The following is a 27,911-nucleotide window of genomic DNA, read 5'->3' as shown; positions in this document are numbered from 1 at the left end:
AATTCAAATTATTGAGTGAAAACCTTTTTTTTTTTTTACAAAGGAAAAACACAGAGCAGCAGACTGGTGAGTATGACATGACTGTGTCGTTGTGCTGGTGAAATTAGTGCGAGGAAAATTAACTTTATTCTGAGTTTGGCATGTGAAACATGACCGCACAGGTAAATCCAACCACTATCCACAATTTTTCATGTTTTTTTAAAATTTTTTTATCTGGCTTTCATTACTACTGGATGTTATTTGAGAATTTATGTTTATTATTGTGGAACTTGACCTCTTGTTTGTTGTATGTAACTTCACTTTTAACTGTGCTACCAGGGACCAGAAGCTATCCACAATCAAACAAACCCAAACAACAAAATTGTTAATCATAATGTCATATTCACTACCATGTCATTTATGAAGCAAACTAAAGTAGAACTGACATTTTAGACTAAAAAAGCTTCACAGGGCTCACCACATGCCTCAATAATTCCTCCATTAGTGAGAGAACTGTCCCTAACCAGGAGACCTTGGTTTTAACTTGTTATTGGGAAGTATCTGCTTTGTTGATGTGTCCTAAGTCCTTGAAGAAATGCAGTATATATAACTCTTAACTTACCCTGACCTCTGACTTCCCTGGAGGGGTAAACAAACACAATTTTCCTACATAATGTCTGTAGAGGCTACGTGTGGGTGACAAGGGGATAAAAAAGAAAATACACTGCTCAAAAGAAATAGAGAGGAAAAAAGTTATGTTTCTCACCAGTGGATGTGTGAACTCAGGGGCATGGTCGTTCTCGTCTGTGATGGTGATGGTAGCCGTGGCTGTTCCTGTTAGGCCCACCTCACTTCCTGCCATGTCCTTAGCCACAATCTCCAACTCATATGTTGTGGTTGGCAGCGTCTGGAGAATAAACACACAGTGGCGCAGAGTTAAAAAAGTGATATGAGGATATGAACACAGAATATACATGGAAAAAAGAGATGAAGCAAATAAAGGAAGGATAGTGGTGTCATGTCTAGAGAGAAAGAAACAAGAAGAATAATGGAGAAGGTAACACTAGAGAGGAGGCTACCAAGGAAACATTATGAGAAATTTAATTATTATGAGCACAAAGGCTTAGCAAGTACAAGCACTTTAACAGAGTGAAAGACAAAATCAAGATCATATCAGCTTCTGCAGGACTTTCTCTCTCTCTCTCTTTCACACACACACACAGTTAAAGGAAGTCACAGAGTTTATCCCAGAGAATCTATTTGTGAAGCGAATCATGGAAAAATCCTTATTAGATGAATGATTAGCTGTGTGAGTGATTAAATTAATCCACTCAAACCAAAAGCTAACACTTACCGTCACGTTCTACATTAATGTAAGACCCTTTAACAAAGCTTGAAAGCTCCAATAATAGTCTGCTACAGGCTTGAGCCCACTATCAAACTGGCAGCATAAGGGTGAAAAAAAAAATCACCACACTGTAAATATGCGCTCTCACGTTCACGTAGGAGCGTTAAAAGCTCTGGTAAACACTCGCCACATCTCTAGGGAAAGGCCAGGAATCCACATTTTTAAATTCATACTTGTAAGAACAGATAGAGTGGTAAAAAAAGAAAGAAAAAGTGTCCCGAAAGCTATGCCGTGTGGGATCAAAGTGTAAGCATACGATGCAAAGTTTACGCTCATCCATTTTAAAGATTCCCGAGAGCTCAGAGCTGGATTTAACACACATCTTCCACAATGCTTTGGGGCACTGAAGATCAAGACAAACTATTTTCCTCAACATGATCTGTAAAATTACAGTGATCATACAGGGGCCTTGAGATTTCCGAACTTTGCTTTTAGAATCTTCACACTTCACATTTTTATTTGCTGGTTCAATATTGTAGATGAAAGAATGACTTGAAAAAATAATAAAGCCTTAACTTAACCCATGTTACTTCATGCATACAACAGAAATTAAATATAATCATTCTACACGTCTGTTCGAGCCAGGGAGAAGAATCTGCTCTTGATTACAAAGAAGCTTTCCCGGAGCTCGAGTGCAAAGCTCCAAATAAGATATGTAATCCATTTACTGGCCTTCGAGCATCTGCAATCTTTATAACAATTGGAGAAATATAGCTTATACATACAGTGAGAGGATGGCATTCATAATGATCATAGCAGCAATAATCATTTGCTGCCATAATTCATGCCTAATAGTAATGTTGACTCTTGTATATAAATAACAGGAGGCAGGGGCTGGTAAAGCCAACATTTATTTATCCGCTGCAGCGTTTTCTCCCTGCTGGGGGTGTTAACTGTCACATGCTTAATAAACTTCATCCATCTGTCTCACTGAAAATGCTGCTGGAGCTCTCTCCTGCATTGTAGATTCACCTTTGAGCGCATGTCGACTTGTCTCATCGACCCCTGTTACAAAACACAGAGGAGCGAGATGATCCATGCACATTAACACAGTGGAATACACACTTACACACACACTAAGAAAAGAAAATCCACCTCAGTAGCAGTTGGATTTTGAATTAGAAAAACAAAACAAAACAAAAAAAAAAAACACACCACTGATCATCGAAAAATCTTATTTTATAAGGTTTTTTTTAAGGTCATAAAGAGAACGCCCTTGTTTAACACACTAACTAAAAAGCCTATAGGAGGGCATTTATGGGCCAGCTGATGGCCACTAAAGTATTGCTCCAGCTGAGCCAGTTTCACGGTGTAGTTCTATTTGGACTGTTCAAGCTCTTTGTGAAAGTGTTTTGTTAGTTAGTGAAAGATTCTTTTCAATTTCATGTCTTGTTTAGAGCATTAAACAATTCCATTTAAACAGTAAGACCAGGAGCAAATTGGTATTAGTGGTATTAGTGAAATGATTTTGCTTTCAGTCATGAACGAGCTCATAGTTGGCAGTGATGAAAAGTATTTATAAATTCAGAATTGTGTAGAACAGTCATCCTTTTTGTTTTACTCTACTCACTCTGTCTACCCTAAACCCACCAGTGTGTTTGCATGACTTTCTCTGCCTCTATCTTATTGATAGTTTACTGACGAAGACTGGTGACCCAGTGTTACCTCGTGCTGTACACAAATCCTCTGCTTTACTCAGTGTGTGTGTGTGTGGCCTTGTTTTACTGAATTCATGGGGTGAGAAAAGGGGGAACCCACTGTACTTGAGGGATCCAACACTTTGGTGGGGACCAAATTCTGGACCTCAATGTCAGCACAGCTTGTGTGTGTATGTGTGTGTGTGTGTATGCATATATGCATGTGTGTGTTTTTCTCTGTTTGCCTGTTCTCATCATAGATATTGCTCTAATCAATTTCATCTGAGGCAGGCAAAGGGAGATCAAACGATCAATGGTCAGACACCTTGAGGGTCGTTTTAATTATCACATCAGCTGCAGACTGTTCAGTGAAATGACATATTGAGGTCAGGAACAACATAATGTGCTTCAGGTCAAAAACTTGTGTCTACTAAACTAATTTTCAATCTACTGAGTGGAAGAGTACAAGAGTGGAATTTTAAATGTAAGATAGGTGAGCTCCTTTACATTATTTACATGAACTTCAGCATGCTACATGTAACTGTACATAAAAATCCCATCAAAGTCAAATGAACTAAAAACAGGAAACAATTTGAATATAATGAGTGACAGGGGTGTCCCTCATAACCAGCTCCGGCTCAATCAAACACTGTGCAGGCAGATGGTGCTCCACGGACCTGTGAGTTTATTAAACCCATGCACACAATCACACATGAATGTACGCACACTCACGCACACGCAGGCACACGTGCGCATGCACACACACACAAACCTGCACACAAACCTACACTTTTGCCCTCCAGCTGGAGAAGAGCAGGGCTCTGGGATACCTGCAGTCTCAGTGGTGTCTAAACACATTGAGCGTGGCCTCCTCTGGTGACTGACAACGTCTTAATGAGTATTTCCTGAGTCTCAACTCAATTATAAACTCCCTGGCAGTACCTGGCCAAGAAAAGATGTTCGCATTCACTCTGGGCTAGAGTTACATCAACAGAGAATTTTCCCTCCAGGTGTCAGAAAACTTCTGCTGGTATACTGTTGATTGAGACACTCCACTCAGTCTGACTTTTCATTTTTCAGCTCCTTGTTAGTTTGTCTGGCAACACTTAATTCAACTTTTATGAGCAGCAATACAGTTACAGTTACAGTGCATGGTACTTTCCATTTCTCCTGTGGGATTTATATAAAAATGTTGTGATAAAAAATATTATATAAAAATGACTACATTATTACAGTAAAACTGAAGCAGACATGCTGATGTTTAGCAAGTTTATTTACCTTGTTCCATCTGAGTTTAGCGTGTTAGGTATGGTGCATGGTAACATTTATTAATTAGCACTATGCACAGCTGCAGCTGATGGCAATGCAATTAGTTTTGCAGTTATTTAGTCATAAACCAAAGTATTGGACAAATCAAAAATTTGACCTTGACCATGATGCAAAGATGAAAAGATGATGAAGGGTGAAAAGTTAAGGGTCAACCCTTGGACCATCAGAGGAACTGAAGAATGTAAGAGCAGAAGAAGTCACTGTATCCCCATGAAGTATAGCACTGCTTTCCTTCCAATGCATGGGATAATTTTCTTTGTAAAACATAAGTGGGAGAAAAACTAGGAAGCCACAAGAGATTTCCCAGAGCGATTGTGTTTGTGAGACCTGACATGAAACTGAACAAAGAGCTAATGAAGTCGAGCATACCAAATGATATGACAGGCCTTGTTTCAGAGACATCTGATCTGAGAATGACATTTCAGACCGTCACATTCTGTCTTGAAAGGATTTCATCAAAGCCCCTCGAGTGAGGGCTGATCCCCAGCACAAAGCAAAAAGAAAGAAGAGGATGAGAGCAAGAGACAGAGGAATGGAGAGGGGAAAGGGGAAAGTGAAACAGAACGGCCTGACATCTGAGACACCATATTAACTCTCTGAATAGGTGTGATATTATAATCAAATTGCCAGAGGGTTCTTTGTTCTCTTCTGGCCCTTCACTAGTACTTGCTCTCAGCACCAAACCACTGGCTATTGTACAGGCCTCTTCAAATGCTTAGAGAAATAATGACAGACATAAAAAGGTTTAGAAAAAAAATTCAGACACCAGAGACATGAAAACCCACTGGTGACAGTTTTTCTGCAAGCACAACATTGTTCCTCTACCTTTATGCCTTCATCTGCCTCATCTTTTTACCTCTCTTCCTTGTGCACAGCTCATTTTTACCAAAATGCAGACATTTTCTTTTCTCTTGGCACTGAAAAGACACTCTCATTATGTGACAAATAAACTGTGTTCTAAGGGCCTCCAAAATGACTCTGGTCTCTCTTAAAAAATAGGTTCCATTTTCTGCTTCTCATTCTTGGTAGACTTTTGTTTGGGAATATACATGTACAAAAAAAAAAAAAAAAAAAAAAATATGATACTCAAGTTCACTTTGCATTAGTAAAATGAATCACTCAAAATTGTTTCTTCTGGTGTTTCCATCCATCATTGTCAAAGCCCACTCATATTTGCATCTGCATCCCTGTGATGTGCAGGAAGCGTTACACTAATATTTATGAAGCTTTAGTACTGAAAGCATCAACTGACCTGTTCTCTATCAGCATCGCTTCAGCAAGAGCAGAGACAGCTGCAAACAAGACAGAGACTCTGCAGCCAAACTAGTGGCTCTGTCAAGATGAACGTAGACACAGCAGTGCTTTGAGCTAAATGCTATGGTCCGTATTTGACATTCTTACAGTGACAATGCTGATGTTTAGCAGGTGGAATGTTTACCATGTTCAAAAACTTTACTGTGTTAACATGCTAACATTTGCTAATTTGTACAGTTTCAATCTAGTTTCAGTCTGGGCCCCCACTGCTTTGTCTCCATTAGCATGGCTAAAAATCATCATCTTGATTGATATCAAACATGAAATGAATGTTACATCAAACAGCTATACTTTTTTTCAATTTCACATCTTTGATCTTAACTATCCCTGACCATTTTCCAAAAGCAACTTTTAGTGGGGCATATTGCTGGACAGTAGAGCAAACAGCTCATTAGGTAATGGCATGCTGTCTGCAGCTGGCTGCGTTACTCAGACAGATGCAGATCACAGATCAACTGGAGTAAAACCAAATTACAGTAAAGTGGGAATCTGGGTTCACTCGTGTACTTTTCTTTTAAGTACTTTAACTTTAGAGGGGTTCAACTCTGTGGTGCACAGCAGGCGTGTCTGAGTGTGTGAACGTGTGTGTTGGTGGTGGCTGACATGAGCTTTACTTACTCAAGGCACTAAGTTAAACAGTGTGTTGTCAGTATAAAAGACAGACTTTCATGTTTAATTTAGTAGTGCACAGATATTAATGCAGTGATTTTTACCAATAATTAGATTCAAAATGCTCGCTTGAACATTTTAGCTCCACTTCCACCTCACAGGTGGCTGGCAGCCTCCTGCACTCCACCTCTATAGACATATGATTAATCACTTTGACAATAGTTAATTACAGAAGGATGGCAGCCACATGAGGCTCTTATCTGGGCCATTGCAACCTACGCAAGTGATCTATTTCTTTCATCAACCTCTTAAGCATGGTTAGCATTCACCCAGAGGACAGAGCAAGAGAAATACGGGGGTGGCAGTGGGAGGGTGACACATTGATAACAGTGTTTAATATATTCTTTTTTGCCTCTCCTTCCTTCTGTATTTGACTCAAAAGATATTGATAGCTTCTACACTGTGCAAAAAAAGTCACTCCAAGGGACTGCAAGGTTTTCATTTTGGAACAGAGTCTTTGAAATGAACTCAAAGAAATATTACATGGAAAATTAATGACAGGTCATTAATTATTTTTATAAGTCTTACATATGTAGAACAGGAAGAGAGTAAAAGGTTATCGACTGTGAAACGCCCGAGGTCCCTGTCTGCACCTGATGTTAAAAAATTATTTTCTGTGTCAGGAGTGCTATTTTATTTGCACACCTGTATTCTTGGAGAGTTCGAATATTTTCATGTAGTTGACACATGATTTGTTAACATCTCCTCAATATGTAAACTGTTTTGAAATGGATGTTAAGGTTTTATCAGTGTTTTTATTTTTTCATATTTCCATTTCAAACATCAGGCTTGCAAGTAGCCTAAGGCATGTCCCTCCACACTGACCATGTCTCTGCTGACTATGATGCAGCATTTTGCTTTGAAACGTTCAATGTGAGGTGATATTGTCAATAAATTATTGAGTTCTGTATTGAGATGTCCTACAATAATATATGTGGGAGAAACTATACCTGTGTTTAGCATACAGATTATATAACTGAATCATTGACAGCCTTGGGTTTACTTGACATCTGATAGGTAAAATTCACATGCTATCTTCACTTCAGCCTCCATCACTAATAACTAACCTCCCTGCATACAAATGAGAGGATAGTTAATTGACCAGAAGAATGAGCCTGGCAGTGTGTACTGCACTAAACGGATGTAGAAGCATTAACTGGAAGACATGAAGGGAACTTTCAAATGCCAAATTAATGTTTTAATACACAGCTCTGATTCAATCCTAAGACCTTCTCTGGGATACTAATATTGTAACTAACAGTAACAGTTGCTTTTCTTTCTTTTTTATTAACACACAATTGCTGCATGTTGAACAGACAAATATGTTGGGCATTAGTAGGTTATCAATTATTGGCATATGAGAAAAGAAAAATTAACAAATATTAACTTTAAATAATTGCTTCAATTGATATCTTATTATCCTTGGGGCACCACCCTGAGCAGGGAAGAACAGAATATTGATACAGTCTCAAAATACACTATCATTTTGGAACTGATTAATAATTAACTACAACCAAAATTACCATAGAAATAGTAGATAAAAATTGAAGGATTTGGAGTTGTGCAGAGTAGAGGTTGGCTGGGTCACATGTCACACAGTGGCCAATAATAGCTGGTTGTTAGGTCCCTGGGAAGGTCTTTCACAATTTTTTCAGTGACGCTGACAAACATTCCTGTACAGCTGTGTTTGCTGCTGTTAGTCATTTTGTACCAGAGTCGGTACAAAGACAACATGCAAGACTGCTCCCAGTGACCTTTTTAAAACGAAGGTGTACAGGGGTAAGGACTGAATTCCATACTAGCCTTCTTCATTGTTACCATTGTTTTCATTATTATTAAAATAAACTAGAATTACTGCCTCACGGCTATACACCTCCACCAACCAGAGAAGTTGCAGGAAATATGGTCACAATCTCCCCTTCTGTTTCTGAGTTACAGCATTGAATAATGGCCAGAGGAGTTTATGCAGAACATTATGATGTCACAGTGAAGGTGACCTTGATCATTTTATCATATATAGACAATTGTCATAATTAACATATAAATTTATGACCAAAAATGTGTTTTGTGAGGACGCCGTGAACTTGACCTTTGACCACCAAAATCTAATCAGTTCATCCCTGAGTCCAAGTGAATGTTTGTACCATATTTGAAGAAAGGCTTTCTTTCCCTCAAGGCTTTCCTGAGATATCACGTTCACTAGAATGGGACGAGATGGGATGGATAACCGGAAAACATAATGCCTCTGGCCACGGCTGTCGCCAGCGCAGAGGCATGACAACCATGACTTATATGTATTAAAGGCAAGTTTCCATCAAAAAATGTATGCTGGCGAGCCTGCTAATATGCTTACCTTGTTTCTTTAGAAATTGCATTTAGTTGAATAAACTTTAAAGTTTTTCTTCTATAGCTGCCATCAACTTTCAAATGATGCTCTTTCATTTGCATCAAGAATATGAGGATTCTCTTATATCTACATCATCAGACAGACAGATGTTTTGCAACAGGAAAATTGTGTAGGCTCAGTACAACCTAAAACTGGCTTACCAGGAAAATAAAGAAAGACATGATTACACTGGAATCTCAGTATCATCTCATTCCACAATAGTGACTGTAAGGTGCTAAAATATTACTGTAGTGTGGTATTATTATTGTACTATTTTCCATAAAATCTTACTGTGTAGAAGATTAAATATGTAAATGGGCCAAGATCCAAAATTACTAAAATATAATTTCATGGATTTGACTGAAGTGCAATTTCTAATATTCTTTCAGGAAGCCAGCCCAAGGCTTAAAGACACAAGTTAATCATCTTAAATGCCTTCAAATTTTGTTGAGTAGTGCTGTAAAACTAACAGCTACAAATCCTCCTGCGCCTTATCTCTTGTACCTCCTGATATTCTGTTAAGATTTATCTGACTGAGGCTTGTCCACTAATCAGTCAAGTGACACAAACAGGCAGGTTTGGAGTCTGTTGCTGATTTCATCATTTTAATTACAAAATGAAAGTTTGTTGTGTTGACATTTAGGGCGAGACTATGGCTTATGCTCACTAAAAAAGCCAGGCTAAATGTGCAAAATAAAATTGCACTGTTTGGCACAGATAGAAAACCAATTGATTTAGAAGCATGAACTTGGCTGACGTTCCTCCTCTTGCTCTAATAGAAACACACTGTCCTGTCCAGTTGACTTTAGGTGTCCTGCAGCATGTTTGCAGCACACCTGGGTCTGTGTGGTTCACAGTCATGCTCCTTTGCAACCAGCAGCTATGCTCCCTTGGCCATCTCTTCTAATAAAACTCCAGCCCAGAAAAAAAAATCATTGTGGCAAGGGTACTCTTTCAATAGGTGTACCAGACCTCAGCAGCAGACACTGACAGTCAGACTTAACCTCTTCCATAGAGAGTGGAGATGCCTGTTTTGCTGCCTAGTTACTTGTTTTGGTACTAGTCTTTGGCTTCAGCTGCAGTTTGAAATATGATTTAGTTGTATTTGGAGTGTCTGCCATGTAATCAAGAACACTGGGGGTATCCATTTAGTGGTTCTATGGAGATATCAGAGGAAACAGTCACTGTGTATCTTCACAAAATGACTCTTCTTCCAGTTTTATGCACTCTCTCTTCCTCCGTAGTAAAGCCCACTTTTCAAAATGACCTCCTTGAGCACACGTGGGTGGGAAACTTGAAGACACAAAATATATTGCACTTTCTGCTTGAAGTGTGAAAATAACACCCCAGGTAGCTTTGCTTGTTTGTGGTAGGGATATAAAAATACAAATCTTATTGGAAATGCTGAAGGCCAACACAAAGGATATAAAAAGCCTAAACTTCAAGTCATCTGAATCTTTTCACTGAAGAATTTTACTAACATCTGTTTACACAGCTGAGATCAGTTTTGACACTGAAATACTGAAATGTAAAGGTTAAGTTTTGCATTAATAATAATAAAAATAATAAAATGAATAATAAGTCCTTTGTATTAGTGCCTTCACCTTAAATGTCTAATATTTGTTGACTGAATTTGCTTCTTTGCTTTTTAAAAATGGATGTGAGATTTGAGCTTGTGGTTAGAAAAATCATATTTAATTAAGATTCTTTGAGCAAACAATTAAAATTTAATTGTATCGTTGTTAGATTTAATGAGAGTATAGTTTGCAGTGTTTTCCTCTAGTGGTTTGCTAGTCAATGTAGTTGCATATGGTCACAACACAGAGCATCACACACAAAATGAAAGAAATTTAATGAGCCATTGTGGCAGGATTACAGTCTGTATGGTTTACTACAACAAGAGATCTATGCACACAGTAAATACAAGTATAAGTGTCAGGCTACCATGAATCTAGCTCTTCTCTACAGAGAACAAAATGAATAGTTCAAATGATTCAGCTGGAGAGAAACTCTACAAAACAGAGAACAATTCAACATGCATTCAAGTGAAACAAGTCCCAATTTTCCCCCACAGCTGATGCTCAAAGGACTGTCAAGTAGGCTCTGTGGTTCTATATTTCTTTCTTTTCCTTTCTGCTATCTGATTCATCTCTTCCCTTCCTTTGTACACACTCTTCTAACCTAAGATTTTGTGACTACAGTTGCAAGGATTTGTTTTTGTCAGATTATGTATCTTTATACTCTTTTCCCCCTTTTTTTATTCTGTAGATACATGCAGCTGGATTCCCTTTTGCCTAGAGAACAGCACAGATTCCTCAAGGCATGTACTGAACAGGGTGCCGGAAATGATCCACAATGAATATGATCCATGCTGATTCAGTCACAACACACTGTAAATTCCTCCAGATTATGTAACTACATGTGGATTCTGCCAACATCCCAGCCTGTGAAAAGAAGGTGCTGCGCTATGCTGGGATATGGAACTATGGAATATGACAGATGTTCACTGAGATGGTACATTTTCCTGCTGAAATTATCCATCTCCCTCACACCAGTCCCTGTCAATGGGCAACTCTGGCAACACAAGCACGTTAACTCCAAATACAGGGCAAATCTCTGGGCAGGGTTAACTTTGATCTCATTACTACCCTGAAATATACATACAATAAATGCCTTGGGTTTGACTGCCAGCTCTATTTTCTTGGCTTAAGCCAAATGTATGCTGGGATGGTTTCCAGTCCCTTGCGACCCTGACAAGGACAAAGCGGGTAGAATGAATGAAAGGATGGATGGATGAATGGATTTGGATATTTGAACCGCAAAGGAGGAATCACTCAGAACCATATGGCAAGAAACACATAGCATACAGCCGTGTTTTTTCTTATACCAAGAAAGGAAATGTGCGGACTGAGGAGTGTCCAAGACTAAGATGAGACCAAAATTAAAGGAAATTTTCCCCAGACAAAGGCATCTCATGATGGTAGAAAAACATCCAACAAACCATTATACTTTAATCAGCAGCAGCTGAAACCCTTTTTTCTCAAACAGCAACACACTATAAGCTATGCAGCCCCACAAAAAAAAAACACAATTTTTGGCCTATGTTGGAGGTTTCGGTTATTTCACAAGAAATTTTTCCAAAAGTCCTCAAAATAAAATGGCAAATATATTGATTAAATCCATTAAAAAAAAATAAAAACAACAATCTCAACATAGTCTCCTGTGTTAAAGTCCTCCTCCCACTGTCAAACGTCTTCGAAGGATGGTCTAAATGATCATAGTTGTGGGATTTGCTCAGGTTTCCAGTGCAATATTAATGAAATGTGATAGAACCAGACCCACACAGTCCTGATGAGTCAGATTACAAGAGGTTTTGAGTGTTAAACTCTTTATAAGTAATAACAAAGAATGCTCTTTTTTTAAACTTTAACTATGATCGTTGCAAATTTGGTAATGAATCTTTATGTTACAGAGAAACTCAAATCATGACACTTTTGTCAGCGAGTCAAGAAACAAGATCCTACCTTGTGCTGTTTTTTCACTCATAAAACATCCACTTTACTGTTAATGTGCTCCACCTTTCTCATCTCTCTCTTGTGGCAGGAGTTTAAATTTCACGTGCTGCAGCCCATCTGCTTCAACATTTGATGAGTTGTGTTGTCTAACACACTGTGGAGAATTACAGCTGAGCTGTTGTTTGTCGTCCAACTGTTTTGAATAAGTCTTGCCTTCTCTCTCATCACTGAGGCTTTTTTATTGTCAGGACTGCAGCGCTGACTAGATGCGCTTTGTTTATTTCATAAATCAGTGTAAACAATAGAAGCTGTAACTCAGTTGCTTGTGAGATGCAGTAACCGACACATCTCGGACTAAAAATCAAGTTACTTCAGCGACACTTAAATTACACGTTTTACTTTTAGTCAAAGACCTGAACTGGAACTAATAAAGCTTGTCTGAATGCTTTATATAAATACTTTATTTAGAGCCTTGTTTCACTGCCTTACAGAATGGGATGTACACAACCTAAATAACTTGCTACTGTGTGTATCTTTTTAAACTGTATCCTTATAAACAGGAAATGACTCGGGGATACCGCAGATGTATTCAATCTGCACTGGACCTACAGTTTATGAAACAGCCACAGGTTAATCTCCGGTTGTCTCCATTCAGAGAGAGTGGTCCATACACATCACAGATAAATTACACAGAATTGCATTATATTTTTTATCAAATTAATGTTAGTGTCATTTTCAGTTTTCTGTGCAGGCTCTTTTGCTCCTTTAAGAGAAGTTGGGGACTTAGTTAAAAGGTGTGTTAGTTGTCTATCAGTAACATCCAATTAAATCCCCATCTTCAATAAGACACCTCTGAGAGCAACACAAAATAAAAAAGTAAAATTTGATGTGCACACAAACTTGAGCTGATGCTGATTCACTAAAGTCAGACAGCATTCAGACAGCAGTAGTCGTCATGAAGCCAGTTTGCTGTGGTGTCTCGGTCCATTCAGATCACCCACCAACCCATATGTAACCTGTGCTGATATGATGGGGCAAGATTTAATATGATTTTATTGACCATATTAAAACATTTAAGGGTGATTAAAGAGGGCTGATTATTGTTTGGTGTGACTTAGATCCATAAAACAGAAAGCAATAAAAATGCACATCTGTTCTCTGTCTCTCTCTCTCTCACTTCCTCTCTGCTCTTTTCTCTTTTTTCCTTTTTTTTTTCACTTTTACACTGTACGTATTGATTAAGGGGGCTTGCGATGACCATATTTATAACGCCTCATCAGGCCAATTAGTAGCAGGATGATAAGCTTCTGCAGCACCGCTGTCCCTCAGCTCCATCTCTGATGAGTGTGGGTCTAATTGGGGTCAAGGTTGGGGTCAAGGCTGTGGTGAGTTGGAGCAGAAAGCACAAGCTGAGGCTAATCTAATCAGGTGCACCATCAGACCACAGTTTAATCGCGTCATTTAGCCAGCAGTTAGATGTATATTGGGGACTGAGAAAGTCACCTAATACCACATACTCCCACACTAAAAGCACATGCATTCTGTGCGTGTGTGTGCAGAAGTGCACGACTGTCACATTATGTGTGTCTGTGAGAGTGTTTGAGTTAGGTGCAATCACCATCCTGCGCCTGCCACCATCAGAGCCATCAAAGGCCCATCTGTGAAGCATGCACGTGTATGTGTGTGCATGTGTGCATATGTGTGTGTTTGTGTCTGAGTGTCTGTGTGTGTGCACACAACGGCAGCCACAGATCCATCAGTGAAGAGCCCAGGTGTTGCTGTTAAAGTGTTAATTAGATTAGTGCAGATCAAACGGGGGTGGCATTCGCTGGGGAGTAGAGGTGCCGGGGCCATCCTGCTGGGGCGGCAGTTCCAAATACTCCTCGTCATCCACCAATTAGGATGAATTAATCACTCACTGAACTCATTTGATTGGTTCTCCCTAAATGAGTGCCGACCCAATAAGGGGAGTACGCAGATTTCACTAAAGGAGCAGAGCTGGTGTGATACAGTAAGAGGTCAAGAGACTATAGACTTGTTAGAGGTTTGAACTGATATTTAATTAAGGTGTTTTTGTAGTTAGAATAATACAAATCTGTCCTTTGTCATTTCATTTATCTGGTAATGAAACATCATCACCTGAAGAAAATGTAAAAAATGTATAGACCAATGTAGGACTCCGGGACTGGGCAACTTTGACAAAGCTAATGTTAGGTTCAAGACTGTAATGAGAAAGCTGTTAAAGAAATTTCGTATATGTATATTTTTACAGCATATACACATACAGTACATTTCTGTGGCCCCTTAACATTCTAATATGTGAAAAGCTGTGTCTCTCAGCAATGTGCTGTCTGTGGTTACGGTTCTGATTGTTTTCAGCTGTCACGTTATACGTTTTTTAACCTGACTTCCATTCTTGTAATTTTGACTATGATTTTTGTTTCGAGTAACACTTTATCCACCGTATTAGGCATGGGGAAGTGATTTCACAAAACAAAGCTCTGACTTTGGCATTAAAATGCGGCTTGTGTGCACAATTACAGTAAGACAGATCCAGGTTGAAAGCAGTTGCAGCTTGGCAAACTCAATGGCTGTTTGCAAATTCTTTTTTTTTTATTACCCAATGTGATTAAAGTGGATTCTTGTTTAAAACTTGTATAAGCACCCAAGTGTTTGTTCCATGCACTCTTTTTGACAGTGTGTGTTTAGTGGAGACCCTGCAACATTATCTCAACACTGAAGCTGTAGTAGCTGAGTAAGAGATTTTTCAATGATAGGACTAGCAAAACTACAAAACTAAGACCCCAGTTTACAAAAAAATAACAATAAAAAATACACACAACGCCAGCGCACACAACAACCATCACAAATTCATTTATAATGATTAATGAAGCCCACACAAAGCCTAAAAGTTCAGAAGAAAACCAGGGTCATTAATCTCCATAACCTCACTGTAACTTCATAATAAAATAAAACGTCATAGCTTATTGCCTTCCTTGTCCACGTCCACATGCTGTTGTTTCAAACCATTACATTCTCATTGGTCTAATATTGTAACAAATTCAGCTGAGTTCTTAATAACCTGGCATGAAGAGAATTGCATGCAGAGCCAGATGTATGGACATAATTTAAGTAAGTCCATTAAAAGTCTTTCAGGCAAAGTCTGTGTCTCAGATCTATACAAAGACACAGACAGACACACACCTGCACACACACACATTTAATCTCAACGGGTTGCCTTTTCCTTTATCCAAGTCCAGAAACATTTCACAAACAAACTGAGCCAAGTGTGGCTGCGTTCCCACAGAGCTATAGGCACAGAGTACAAGAAACAGGAAGACACATCAGTGGTAGCACACATCAATTCCACATCAAGTAGCACTTACTGATGTGGAATTGTCTGTAGTGCACAACAGGGAATTATATCAGATGTTTGCTCAAACTCCTGAAATGTTTGTATGTTCTTCCTTCTTCACTATACAATTACTAACATTACACAATGGAGAGAGACTCATAGCAGTCATGTTGTAGACGCCGTTGTTGGCTGACTGTGGCTACGTGACGATCGGCGCCTGGCAATGAACACTGTCCTGACAAACACAAAGACAGAACGTCCAGCTAGCAAGATGGTAACTTTTGAAAGTATTGACTTGAATTGGCTAAGGGGCAATCCAAGCTGCCAATGATTTTGAAAGCATCTCTCTACAGTATATACCAGATATCTGTCACTCATCTGTCTGAGAGAACAGATACACTTCTATTTTTACAAATGTATCCACATCGATTCCAAGTGCAGACTAAGCACAAAGCTGCCTGTGTTTCTTAAATTCTGAGTCCGTATTTTTCTCTTTTCTTACTGTACTTACCTGCTACTTTCTACTCATTGTCTATTCAATTGTTAGAATCCCACATTTTGATTTACTGACTGAGCTTTTTCACTTACCTTACCCTCTGTTTGCTATGTTCATATTGACAGACTGACACCCAGTCAAAGAGATATTTATGTAACTGCACCTGAGTCAAGCACCCCGGGAAATGTCTGCGCATCTTTACTATCCTACAACTGTGACCATTCTGCTATGCTATCTATGCTTCTGAAGGTTTTAAAATGCTTATATAAACAAAACAGTGCAGTTTTCTGGAAATCTTCTGGAAATCATCAGGTTCTTGAGATGTTTCCTGGTTTTCCATTGCAGGAAGTAAAATTGGGAGATGATTAATTTGAGTTTCGATGACGCAGCCTTCCAATAGCAGTTAGAGAAACACTTCCCCTTGCTTCCCAACTTTTTGTGTACCTTCATTGCCATTTTTTACACAAACATGCAAACACATTAACATCTGCTTCTACATACAAAATACACTCTGTATCACTGTACTTGTGCAGCTGACCATAACTATTAGAATATGCTGCTGGTTACTATTCTGCAAATGCAATTATTCTATGCAATTACCAGTGCAATTACTCTGTCAGTAAATGTCTGAAATAGCCCATTTTTCAGGGTTTGTGACCATATGCCAGAGGCTGCTGGAATAATCTTTGTTATGTCCTTACAAGGTACATGATAAATGTTATGACAATGAAAGTCAGCAGTCATCTACAGTAACAACAGTTCAGTGTGTAGTAAGGAACTACAATGCAATAAAGTCAAGTGACGCAATATTTAAATTAAAATATTATGACATAAATGCTGCTGGAATACACAAATATATGGACAAATCTGGACTTCCATACTTCCTAATACCATAATAATATTACCTATCAACTTTCCATCGCCCCAGTAGTAGAAAGTCAAGTTTATCTGTACAGCCCAATATCACATTCAATATCCTGTGGGTCATAGTAATATTGTATCTAATATTGTTGCGTTGTCGTGTTGTTTACATGGCCGCATCATCTATGACTCCCGGCCTGATGAAACCACTCTAAGAGAACAAGAAAGAAATCCCGAATATAAAAAAAGCATTGGTTCAAATTACATTTGCTTCCGCTTCCGCTGAAAAAATGCAGTTGAACCATTGTCTTAAAAGTGAAAAAAATGAAAACTGACTCCTTGAAGCATTTATGACAAATTTTCAAGGTTTCAATAGCTTAAGCTGAAGCATTGAAAAGAACTGACGTTGCAGCTGAATGAAGCAGTGAAAAGAGGTTGGAGTGACAGTGGAGACAGAAGCACTGGGAGAAATTTAAGTGGACAATAAATTTGAGAATTGAAAAGAGTGGAAGTGTCAGGTGACAGTTCTCCAAAGAATTGAAGTGTAAGCTGAGGTATAAACACTGTCAGTGTAAGCAGCACTGAATGGATCTGGATCCTGAGGTACAGCTTAACGTTCGGATACAAAATACATTATGTTTGTGAAGACTGAAAATTGGACGATTGGTCAAACTTCCGTAATGTGATCAGTGGAATTTCCCATTGCACTTCAATTGCCTAGTGGCAGAAGTCTAAAGGTGTGTTCAGACAGAAAGCAATATGTTTCTGTCTGAAGTTGTGTAGCCCCAGATGAATTTGAGCACTGATCGTACAGTATCATACTACTCAAGTTGTCAGTTCAGACTTTGTGAGCATTTCTCTGCGGTGTTCTTCGGTTTCATTGTCTCAGCTGTAATGCAGAGATTTTGTTCCAAACCAGAGTACTGGCATGGAGGAGCATTCAAACTGCCAAAAGTCTCGGCACGTGGAAAGCTGTATCTGTCAACAACCCGAACAAACTTGAGCCTGTGTATATAATATCATTCTGTTCTATGAGACAGTATCATCCATGTAAGAAATACTGGTGCTACACTTCCCTCTAAATGCATCCCAAACGACCATGGAAATAATGCACGTAACAATGGAGCCAATTATATTGTACTCGCATCAGAAAAGAGTAGCTTTTAATGTGCAGCTCAGCATCTAGGGAGCCTGATATTTGTTTGTTTTTTTTGTCTTCTCTTCACCACTGATGCGCTCTTTCATTAGAGAAGAAGGAATACAGCGGCGGGACCACATACTGAGAGCTTAAGTCTGTCTGTCGACTGAAGTCTGTTTCACCACATCTCTCCAAGGAGGTTGTTTTCAATGGGAAAAAAGAAAAAATGCTGGCACAGTAAAAGTGTATAAATACGCACCATCAAACACAACATGCATGTGTGTACAGTGCCGTATAAGATATATATATTTACTGAATACACTTGAACACACATACCGATGGTAGTATTTGTTTCACCATTTTCCTGATTGATTTTCGCTTTTGATGACAACAGCACTGGCTCCATATCTGCCATATCTGTTTTTTATATTCTCCTATTCTCTGTGTTATTCTATTTTCCCTCTACTCCTCCTTAATGTAGCACTTCCTCCTAAGAGCAAAATACCACGATACAGTTGTGTAGAAAAAACTTAATCCATAAGTTTTATGACATTATTTACAACTATCAGTGATATTAAGTGGTAATACCAGTAAGTATGTATTCAGCATGTTGGCTGAATGGGATTAGCTTAAACAGAAAAATAAAAAAATACCAAAATAGCTTTAATTTCTTTGAAATTAGCTTGTTTTTCTTAAACTCCTCATCTGTTTTAGTAACAATTAGGTATATAATCTTCTGGTTATTTTAGGTAAATTTAATTTGAAATTAGTGACATTCTAACTCTTTTCTAATAAATTTTCTTTGGAAATAAGGAACCATTACACACTGTAAACATTATTAGTACCTTCTTACATGAAATATCCTTCTCTCTCATGGGACTTCTATGTTGTCACAGTGGCACTTGGGGGCAAATGGAGTGATACATCTCCAGCTCTTGCTGAAATGGGGACAGCTTGCTTATAATTGCTGGAAAATGTCACCACAGTTGATTACCAGTGATTTGTACCACTGCAAAGGGAATCCAAATAAAAAGTAGAGTTGATGAGCGCATATTTAATGAGGCTCATGCATAGTAATGCAGGCATCTCATTCCGCTCTATTTCCTCACATAAACACATGCAAATTCATGGTACAAGTCAGTGAAAACATAAGATGTCATCCTAATGAATGAAACACACAGATATGAGCTGTCATTATCTCAGCTAAGTGGTCAATGTGGAATTGTTTTTGTTTAGCACTTGCAGCTGTCAAAAATGTCCACAACAGATTGTGAATGACTTGAAGGCGGTACTTGGGAAAAAACTTACGCAATCAGATATAATGTGTTAATAATGTGTTACTTAGAAACCCTGATGATTCAAATCTAAGTATGAATAGATCGTGAGTGAAAGTTATACCCTCGACACTGCAATGCAAACAAGGGAGGCCAAGAACATTTTCAATAACTTTAAGTGTATTGTATAAGGGACATGTATGGACATCTGCTAAAGAAATGGAGATGCCCATACCATTACCGGTTTTCTATGTATTGATTAAACCAAAACATAGAAAACAGAAAAAAGGGAACAGAACAGAAAAAAGACAAATTTATTTAATTAGCATTTGCTTGAAGCCACAAAATGAATTCGACTATAGTAATTACTTGTACTAAGATTTTTAATTTTGGGGAGAAATTGCCAAATAGAAGGCCACTCAACTCTTGCTGAGCAGTCATTAAGCTTCATGGTAATAAAACAAGTAAATGATCAGTAGATTAGTGGTTTCAAATCTTGGAAGAAAGGATAAAAATGGAGCTCAATTTGTATGCTAGTGTTTACACAGTCTTTGCTGGACCCCTTGTGAGAGTCTAATGAAACAGTTTCTTTCTTTGAGACACACACACACACACACACACACATCTCACGTTAGGACAAATCCTGCCTGTCTTGAATAGTGAAGGACACACACAACGTCACCTGGTAGAAGCACATAAATTATTCTCGTCATGGCAAGCATATGGGCTGCTTATAGCATGTAGGGTACTTCAGTAACACACACAAACACATGCACACACGCAAACAAACACAGAGACACACACACACAACCAGGCAGAACAGTAATCAATGTTATGGTGCCTGCATTGGTTTAAGGCTCAAAACAATGTTGGACACACACGCTTGATGCTGTAATTTGATGTTAGGAGCCCAGGTCGGCAGTCCATTTTCTTGATCGTTGTCCCTATAAGCACAGCGTCTACAACAAGCTGTTGACCTGCCATGCTTTATTTCACATGCACCCGTTTGGATTCACCAATATGTAAATCTGCCCAACTCTGAGGGTCCATCAGCATCTGCTGGGTGCCAGGCTGGGAATACAGATGCAGGCAGATAGGTGTTTAGGAAAGCTTCTCACGTATGCCTGAGGAGCAGCACAACAACTTGGCCACAGCCCCAGCAGCTCCGACACTCCCATTCTTCAACTGGATTGATTCTCACCAACCACTGGCAATCTGACTCATCAATATTCAGAATCACACTGCCCTAAAATAGCTTCAGCCTCAGGATTTTAACCCTTTAAATGGAGTGCTGTGATTATGATTAGAAATAAGGAAGAGGGAGTCAAGGCTGTACTGTAGAAAGGGGACACACAGTGATATGAGATATTTAGATTGTCATCATGATCACATTATAATTAATCTGCATGTCTGTTTGACTAGATACCATTTTATACAATCATTTTCAACTTTGAAAACCTGACTGCTGAGCAACTTACAGCTGTGGTACTCCACCACTCCAAAAAAGGACTGGGATCCTGAGAGAGTGGAATGATGCAAGACTGAAATTGATGGGTTGAATTCACAAAAATCTCTGTTTGAGTTTTAAAAAAAGTGGTAAATCAGCCAAAGCAGACTGGGAGCACTAGAGTCAAAAAATGAAGTGTGTGAGCAGAGCCAGGCTAAAGAGGGATTTGGACTTATGGTGCATTATTTCTAGTTGTATCACTGACGACTTGGGTTAAGTGGTGTACTGGCCATTAGGCATACTGGGACGAATCCCAGTGGGCCGGCGCATCAGTGGGCCTTCAAAAAATCCATAAAGTTTTTACCAGTTGGTTTTTACCAGCAGATAAGTCTAAGGCAGAGTTTATTTCCCAGTCCATCCTTGTTTGGACTTCAGAATCCTTTTGTTTAGATTTTTTACTAGTTTTTGAACACTGCTATTTGTCATTTGGCAAATAATTATTTGCTTGTAACAGGAGATTGATATCTTGTAAAACTACTTGTCATTAGCAATGAGATATGTAGTTGGTATTTCAACTTCACAACAGACTGGCTACTTACAGTCTGTGTTTACACAAAGTCCATTATGTAAAACAAGTAAAAGGAGCTCATCTTTTTTGTTGCTTCATAGTTTAAATTGTGGGGATTTCATCAACCTGCAATTGTAGACATGATGGAACAACACATCAAACAGAATTTGTCTTCTTTCTCGAATCCTGCCAACAATAAAACTCCTGAGCCTCTGAACTACATTCCACAAAATACTGTTTTATTCTCGTCTAGTTAAGGATGAAAAATCAGTCCAATAGTCTAAACAGATGGAAATCTAGCAAGCCTTTATATCAATCACTACTAAAAGTTGAAGCCCGTATGGCAGCACGTTGTATATGTGACTCTAGAAAACTAGATTTCATGTGAAGCCAAGAGTGCGGTCTGTTTTTTTCATCTCCTTCTGAAATACCACTAACTCGTCCAAAACACAGCTGTCTGCTTTGTCCTTGACCTGCCTGGATCAATCATTCTCCCCTTTATTCTATGCCTGTGGCCACAGTGCAGGCAACAAATTCAAATGAAAAATACAGAGTAAATGAAAAATAAGAACTTTCTTATGAGTTCAAGCTCAAACACGATGGGGGGCTGCCTGTTTCTAAGTGTGTGATTGCAGCCAATGCCACATACTGCTGCAGACTTAATTTGACCATTAACAGTCCAAGACAGAAGCCAAATTGTGTAGCATAGTTGCACTTGTATAAGGATCAATGAGTATCTTGTGTGCAGTGAACCCAATTGACTGTATCTGTTGTAATTAGCAACTTTATAATGAGTGCTCAGTATATCCAGATTTCTTTTCCATGTGCCTTCTAACTGCCAGCAGTGAACATTTTAAGATTATTTCCCAAGAAACTAGCTATCTTATATAACATCTTCATTAATACATTTACTGCAGGACATTGGCAGAGGAACTATATCTATCAGTATCTATTTACCTGTATCTATCTCTGACCTCAGGGTGGAGTCAATGGTCTCCACAGCTCTCACCCATGACATTATAGTACATACTGAGCTGGCAGCTCAACATCGGTTGACAATTACTCACACAGCAGCTACATGTGTAATATAGTTCAAATAAAAAATGTTGTGTCTTTTTTTTTCCTCTTTGAGGGATTTATATCAAAGTCAAATTGGGCAATGCCTCATCCACAAAGAGTATGTAAGCTTTTGAATTGGATCTGTTCAAATCTCCATAATCCTTGACACCAAAATTAAACTGCACCGTTTGATCGTTGAAGACATACTCCCCTAGAGCCTCTCCTCCCACTTCAGTAAAACAGACAGATAGACAGACGCACAAGGAAATAAAAAAAAAAATGCCACTGTGCCAGAGCAACACTCTGCCAATTTAATTGTCACAGACCTGGTACTTTTGATAGATGTACAGTACTTTCAGTTAAATGTGTCTATGCTTCCTGCTTTCATAGGTATCATTTTATATCAACGGTTAAGAGAAATCTGTTTTTCGTCAGATAGCATCTTTCCTCTATAAACTGAGCAAACCGATACAAGTCACCGCACGGCTGTTGAAATTGTTGGTTTAATCAGTTATTGAAGGGGAAATGAAGACTTCATCTTTGTACTAGTTTTCAGACACAAGTGTACTCACAGACTCATCATTCACACTCTTCCAACAGTACTTCATATCAGGATCAATCATATATTATCACTAATGAAATATAGTCAGTTAAACAGAGCTCTTGCCACATTGTATAACATTCACCTGAATGAATGTGTAGGCAGTAGATAAAACATTCTCACAGCTACACAGTATGTACATATACCATTTCCCAGGTAGGTATGTACATTATTTCCACAGAGAAAAAAATTTTCCCTGGGGCCTAGTCTGCATAGAGTTGCGATTCAGAGAGAGTTAAAAAAACCTAGTCATTCAAGTGGTCATTTGATACTGCAATGGAGTTATTTGTATATAATTTACTGACCTACAATTAGAGAGAAAGAAGGTGCACAGTGAGCCACAGAGTCCAAAATAGAGAAAGCCTTTACAGCTTATTAGTTGTTTAGCTGCGATCAAGCTAACGAATTTGCCGATTGTCAGTGAACTGGGGAGCTAACTAGTATCTCTGCATCAGCAGAGGCAATGAACCAAGCATTCAGGTTAGCAAGTTTCCTAGCTCAAAGAGCTCTTTTTCCCTACTTCAATAAAACTCTGCAAGAACCCATTACATCAAGAGGATCTAAATATATTTGCAAAGAAATGCTGATGAATTTTGCAGTGCCTTAACAAGGAGTGTGTGTGTGTGTGTGTGGCATGCAAATTTGTGCGCACTCCATTAAATTCTTTTTTTTTTTTTAATATAAATACCATGGTCAGTGATGAAACAGAGATAATCAGGTTTCTTGCCAAAAAGTGGCTATTCATGTGGTTATATTTTGTGTGTGTGTGTGTGTGTGTGTGTGTGTGTGTGTGTGTGTGTGTTTTGGCTGACCATAAATTTGTACATAGTGAGATTGTGAGTGACTTTCATTCTTTTTTCTCTGTCAGGGTGCTGCTCTTATCTTTGTGGCCCAGAGGCCACAGGATTTAACAGGCACACATTCATCCATGCAGGTCACTGCCAGAGCCCAGAAACGCTCCCCCACAGCTGGGCTATGGCTTCCATACAAAACTTCGTCCCCAGGTTTGTACTTAGCAAAAAAAAAAAAAGAAAAAAAAGAAAAAAATCAAATATTGACTCCAATCCACTGAACAAACTTCAGAGAAGTTTCTGTGGTGACTGTCTCACAGTGAGGTTGCTGTGTAGCTCCACAAGCTTTCCAATCCACAGGATACTGTATCTTCAGCTTTCAGAGAGATAAGGAAATCTTTTTTGCTTTCTGCCACTGGCCTCACTTGCCCTTTGAACAAATGCCGTAATATTCACAGTATCCTGAATGTCCTCTGTGGGCTCTTTGTGAATATGGCTTATATTGCACCCACCAGTGAACTGTAGCATATAATAGACAGGCCGTAGACCACGAACATGAAAGTAGTTGATTTGTCAATACAGAAGAGCTACCATCACAAGTTATTAAAGAAATATTTTGACATTTTGGGAAATACACGTATTCACTTCTTTGCTCAGAGTTATGTGAGAAGATTGAAACAACTGTCATATCTGTACAGTCAATATATAGCCAGCAAACGGTTAGCTTACCTTAGTATAAAGACTGGAAACAGGAGGATAGAGCTGACTTGGCTGTGTTCAAAGGTATTTAAATCTGCCAACAAGCACCTCTATACCTCACTAATTAAAATGTTGCATCTCATTTATTTAATCCATGAAAAAAAATCATAGTGTAAAAACAACAATTCCTTTTTTTACTTGGGGTTATGAACCAGGATAAAGGCTTGGAGCCTGTTGCCAGGAAACCAGCAGAGACTCCAGAAAGTTTCTGCTCTCGGTCAAGAAATAGTTGTTTTTACACTTTGGTTTTTGTACCAACTAAACAAACAAGGTACAACATATTATTTAGTGAGTTTTAGAGGTACTTGATGGTGGAGTTCCTACTTTAGGACTGAGCCAGGCTAGCTGTTTCCCCGTGTTTCAAGTCTTTATGCTAAATTAAGCTTACTGGCTGCTCATATTTACTGTATTTACAGCCATAAGAGTGTGAGAGTGCTCTGAATCATCTCATGTAACTCAGCAAGAAAGCAAATTAGTATTAGTATATTTATATATTTCCCAAATATCTCATGGCCAGGTTTACACAGCGTTCTCAAAGGGAAAGAGAGCCATCAACATCAAAGTTTTTATTGAAGTAAATGAGTAAGGAATAACAGACAGCATTGTGTATAAGGAGTTAGCTAATATATTTCTGTTTACGTAGCTGTAATTTGACAACCAATGTCATATCAACTGCCAACAAACCCTAAAGTTTTGTATTCGTTTTTGTTTCACTTTTACTCTTTATTGTATATAGTGACATGTATATCTCTATGCTTCACCTTATCTGTTTGTAGAATCTCTAACTGTGACCTTAATATTCAAATATACAATATTATTATTCCTACATTATCTTATGACAAGTGTGTGTGCTTTTTCGCATATATGCCATGTACCTTTTGTCACATGCCTTCCAAATTCACCATTATTACTGCTTCAAGGTCTGCTCCTTGCACAAAATATTCATAATGGCTGAGACAAGAAATTCCAGGGAAACTGGTGGTGAAAGCAATAAAAAGGGCCAAAGCACCAGTTCAAAGAATTTTACAACATTAGTAGAGTCAAAGACACGCTGTAAAACCCAAAGGGTGCTCTGTTCCACACTACTTTGATTCTCTCCATGTTTGCCTCTAGTATATATATACATAAACAGATACAAATATTTCATTAGCTATATTTGAAACAAAGAATATCACATGGGGTCAATTCAGGCATTCTCTCACAGAATATAGAGATACCAAAAATATAAACTCCACCATTGATCTTTTTGCAATCCATTTATGTTGCACACTGTTATTGTGGCCTTATTCCCTAGTCATCTGCAGCTTCCTGTGGGATTCAGCTGAATACAGTGCAAGCAGACATAGACAAGCCAGAAAAATAAACCAATGTCTTATATCCAAGGAGAATATTGCGCCTCTTAGACCAGAGAGAGAGTGAACAGTAGGAAGATGATGCCAGTTTGAGTGTGTTCAGTCACACGTTGACTCCGACTGGCTACAAATAGTTTCAACTACATTAAACGGAGAGGGGCAAGACAGAAAAATATGAAAGAAAATAAAAGCCAATTAACAGAATCCCTCTGCTGGGCTCCACGTGGAGAATTACTGTATGATCTCGGCACATATGCCACAATTTATGTCAGTGCCAACTTCCTCTTCTAATTTTTCTCTTTTACAGCAGAATAAACGAAACGAATCCTACCTGTAGACAGCAGATATATGTCTCAACTGAAGGAGGTGGTGCAGATAGCTATTTGGAGGGATCTATACCAATGCTGGTAAAGATAGTCACCTAAACAGAGATAAGCCCCAGCAGCATTGTGTCTCTTTTAGCAGAAGCAATGAACCATACTAAATTTCATCAGCAAAGAGAAAGTGGCGTGGTAAAGGGAACAATAAAAAAGTACTAAGCACATAACAGAAAACTTTTCCAATCAATGCACTCTCTCATGGAGATGGGGTAAAATTAATTCTCGCCTGAAGGGCTTTTGTAGGAGGGAGATTCACAAGAGAGTAAGAGCTTTTGTTGTTCATCCTCAGGTCAATGAGAATGGGAAAAAGTAGGGGGATGACAGAGAACGAGTGAGGGGAGACAGCAGAGAAGGCTCGTGAAGAATGAGACAGCAGGAGGCAGCGAGAGGACAGACAAGAGGGAAAATCAGAAGGGAGAGGAAGAGCCATCGAGAGCGAAGTAAGAGTGCTGAAGCTCTCTCTAAGCCTAATGACAGTGTAGCATCACCAGGACCTCCCTGACATTACTGAGGCCCTCAATTCCACTTAGCATAGACTTTTCCCTCCTAGCAGCGAGCAGTTGTCCCACCCTAATTATTCCGCCCTCCACCTGCATGCCTCACTCTGCTTGCCAGTCTCCTTCATCTATCTATTCTCAGGTTCTCACCCCTCTGTCCTTTCCTCCTGCCTTCTCTGCACTGCCCTTTTAATACCTCCTTAGGACACAGCAAAAGTCAGAGCTCTCCACTCTCGTAGATAACTTCTGAATATTAAAAAGGTCTCGTGTTTTTTCTGTGAGCACAGTAATTTGAATGAGCCAATATTTGAGCTCCACTAATATTTTGCATCTATTGCCATTTTTGCTTTGAAATGATGTGCTTTTAAAGTGACAGTCGTGACCCCACCATTATTTTGAGATGATTTGTGGGGGCAAAGTACATATCTAGGATTCCTCAACTAATTTTTTTTTTTTTTTTGAAATTGTCTTTTTTTTTTCTTTTACTGTTTCTTTATGTTACTATTGTTGTTGTTGTTGTTGTTGTTATTATTATTTTTACTTTTACTAAGTACTATACTGAAGTACAGTTTTGAGTTACGCCATTTTCTGGTTCTTTGTACTTGAGGTTTGACAACAACTTCGAGGTTAGAGAAAAGTCTGAAAGATAAATAAAATACCAGCAGAGCAGAGAGGCCGGGATAACATGGCTTTTAGTGCCTGGTATAGGCCAACTTCCAAAAAAAATAAATTTCCCATAATGCAAACAATCTTTTTCTTAGACCCTTCCTGCCCAGTTAACGCTGACATTTTCAAACTCCACATTTTTTAATGTAGGCTTTTTGTAGTCTCCAAGCCTGTATACTACTCCTGGGGACAAACTGACTGACCTTATGTGTAAAATTGGCAGAGTGCCCCTTTAGGGGGATGATGTTACTATTTCTGTGCTTTTTTCAGAACTTAATATTTTATTTCATCATCTCAGATTCTTTAATCACAGCTTGATGTGATGCAATCCAGTTGACAGACAGAAGTTTTCCATCATCTGCCTGCTTCTCAAGTCTTAGACTTTGAACAGATTGTGTTGCTGCAGTAGCTCTACCCCCTGTGTCACATG

The 27,911-nt window shown here is 38.7% G+C and overlaps 1 protein-coding gene across 2 annotated transcripts in view; it reads right to left on the bottom strand.

Annotated features, from left to right (window-relative positions):
- Positions 1–27,911, bottom strand: part of cdh13 (cadherin 13) — a 298,033-nt gene that overhangs the window by 71,319 nt on the left and 198,803 nt on the right. For both annotated transcript variants that reach the window (XM_022749887.1, XM_022749888.1), the window contains exon 9: positions 746–886. In XM_022749887.1, the coding sequence (XP_022605608.1) occupies positions 746–886 (141 nt within the window). The remainder of the gene's footprint in view (positions 1–745; positions 887–27,911) is intronic.

Source organism: Seriola dumerili, unplaced genomic scaffold, assembly GCF_002260705.1.
Source record: "Seriola dumerili isolate Sdu_G_001 unplaced genomic scaffold, Sdu_1.0 BDQW01000147.1, whole genome shotgun sequence".
Classification (NCBI taxonomy): domain Eukaryota; kingdom Metazoa; phylum Chordata; class Actinopteri; order Carangiformes; family Carangidae; genus Seriola; species Seriola dumerili.
Note: the sequence above shows the minus strand (reverse complement) of the source record. Positions and strands in the feature narration are given on the sequence as shown.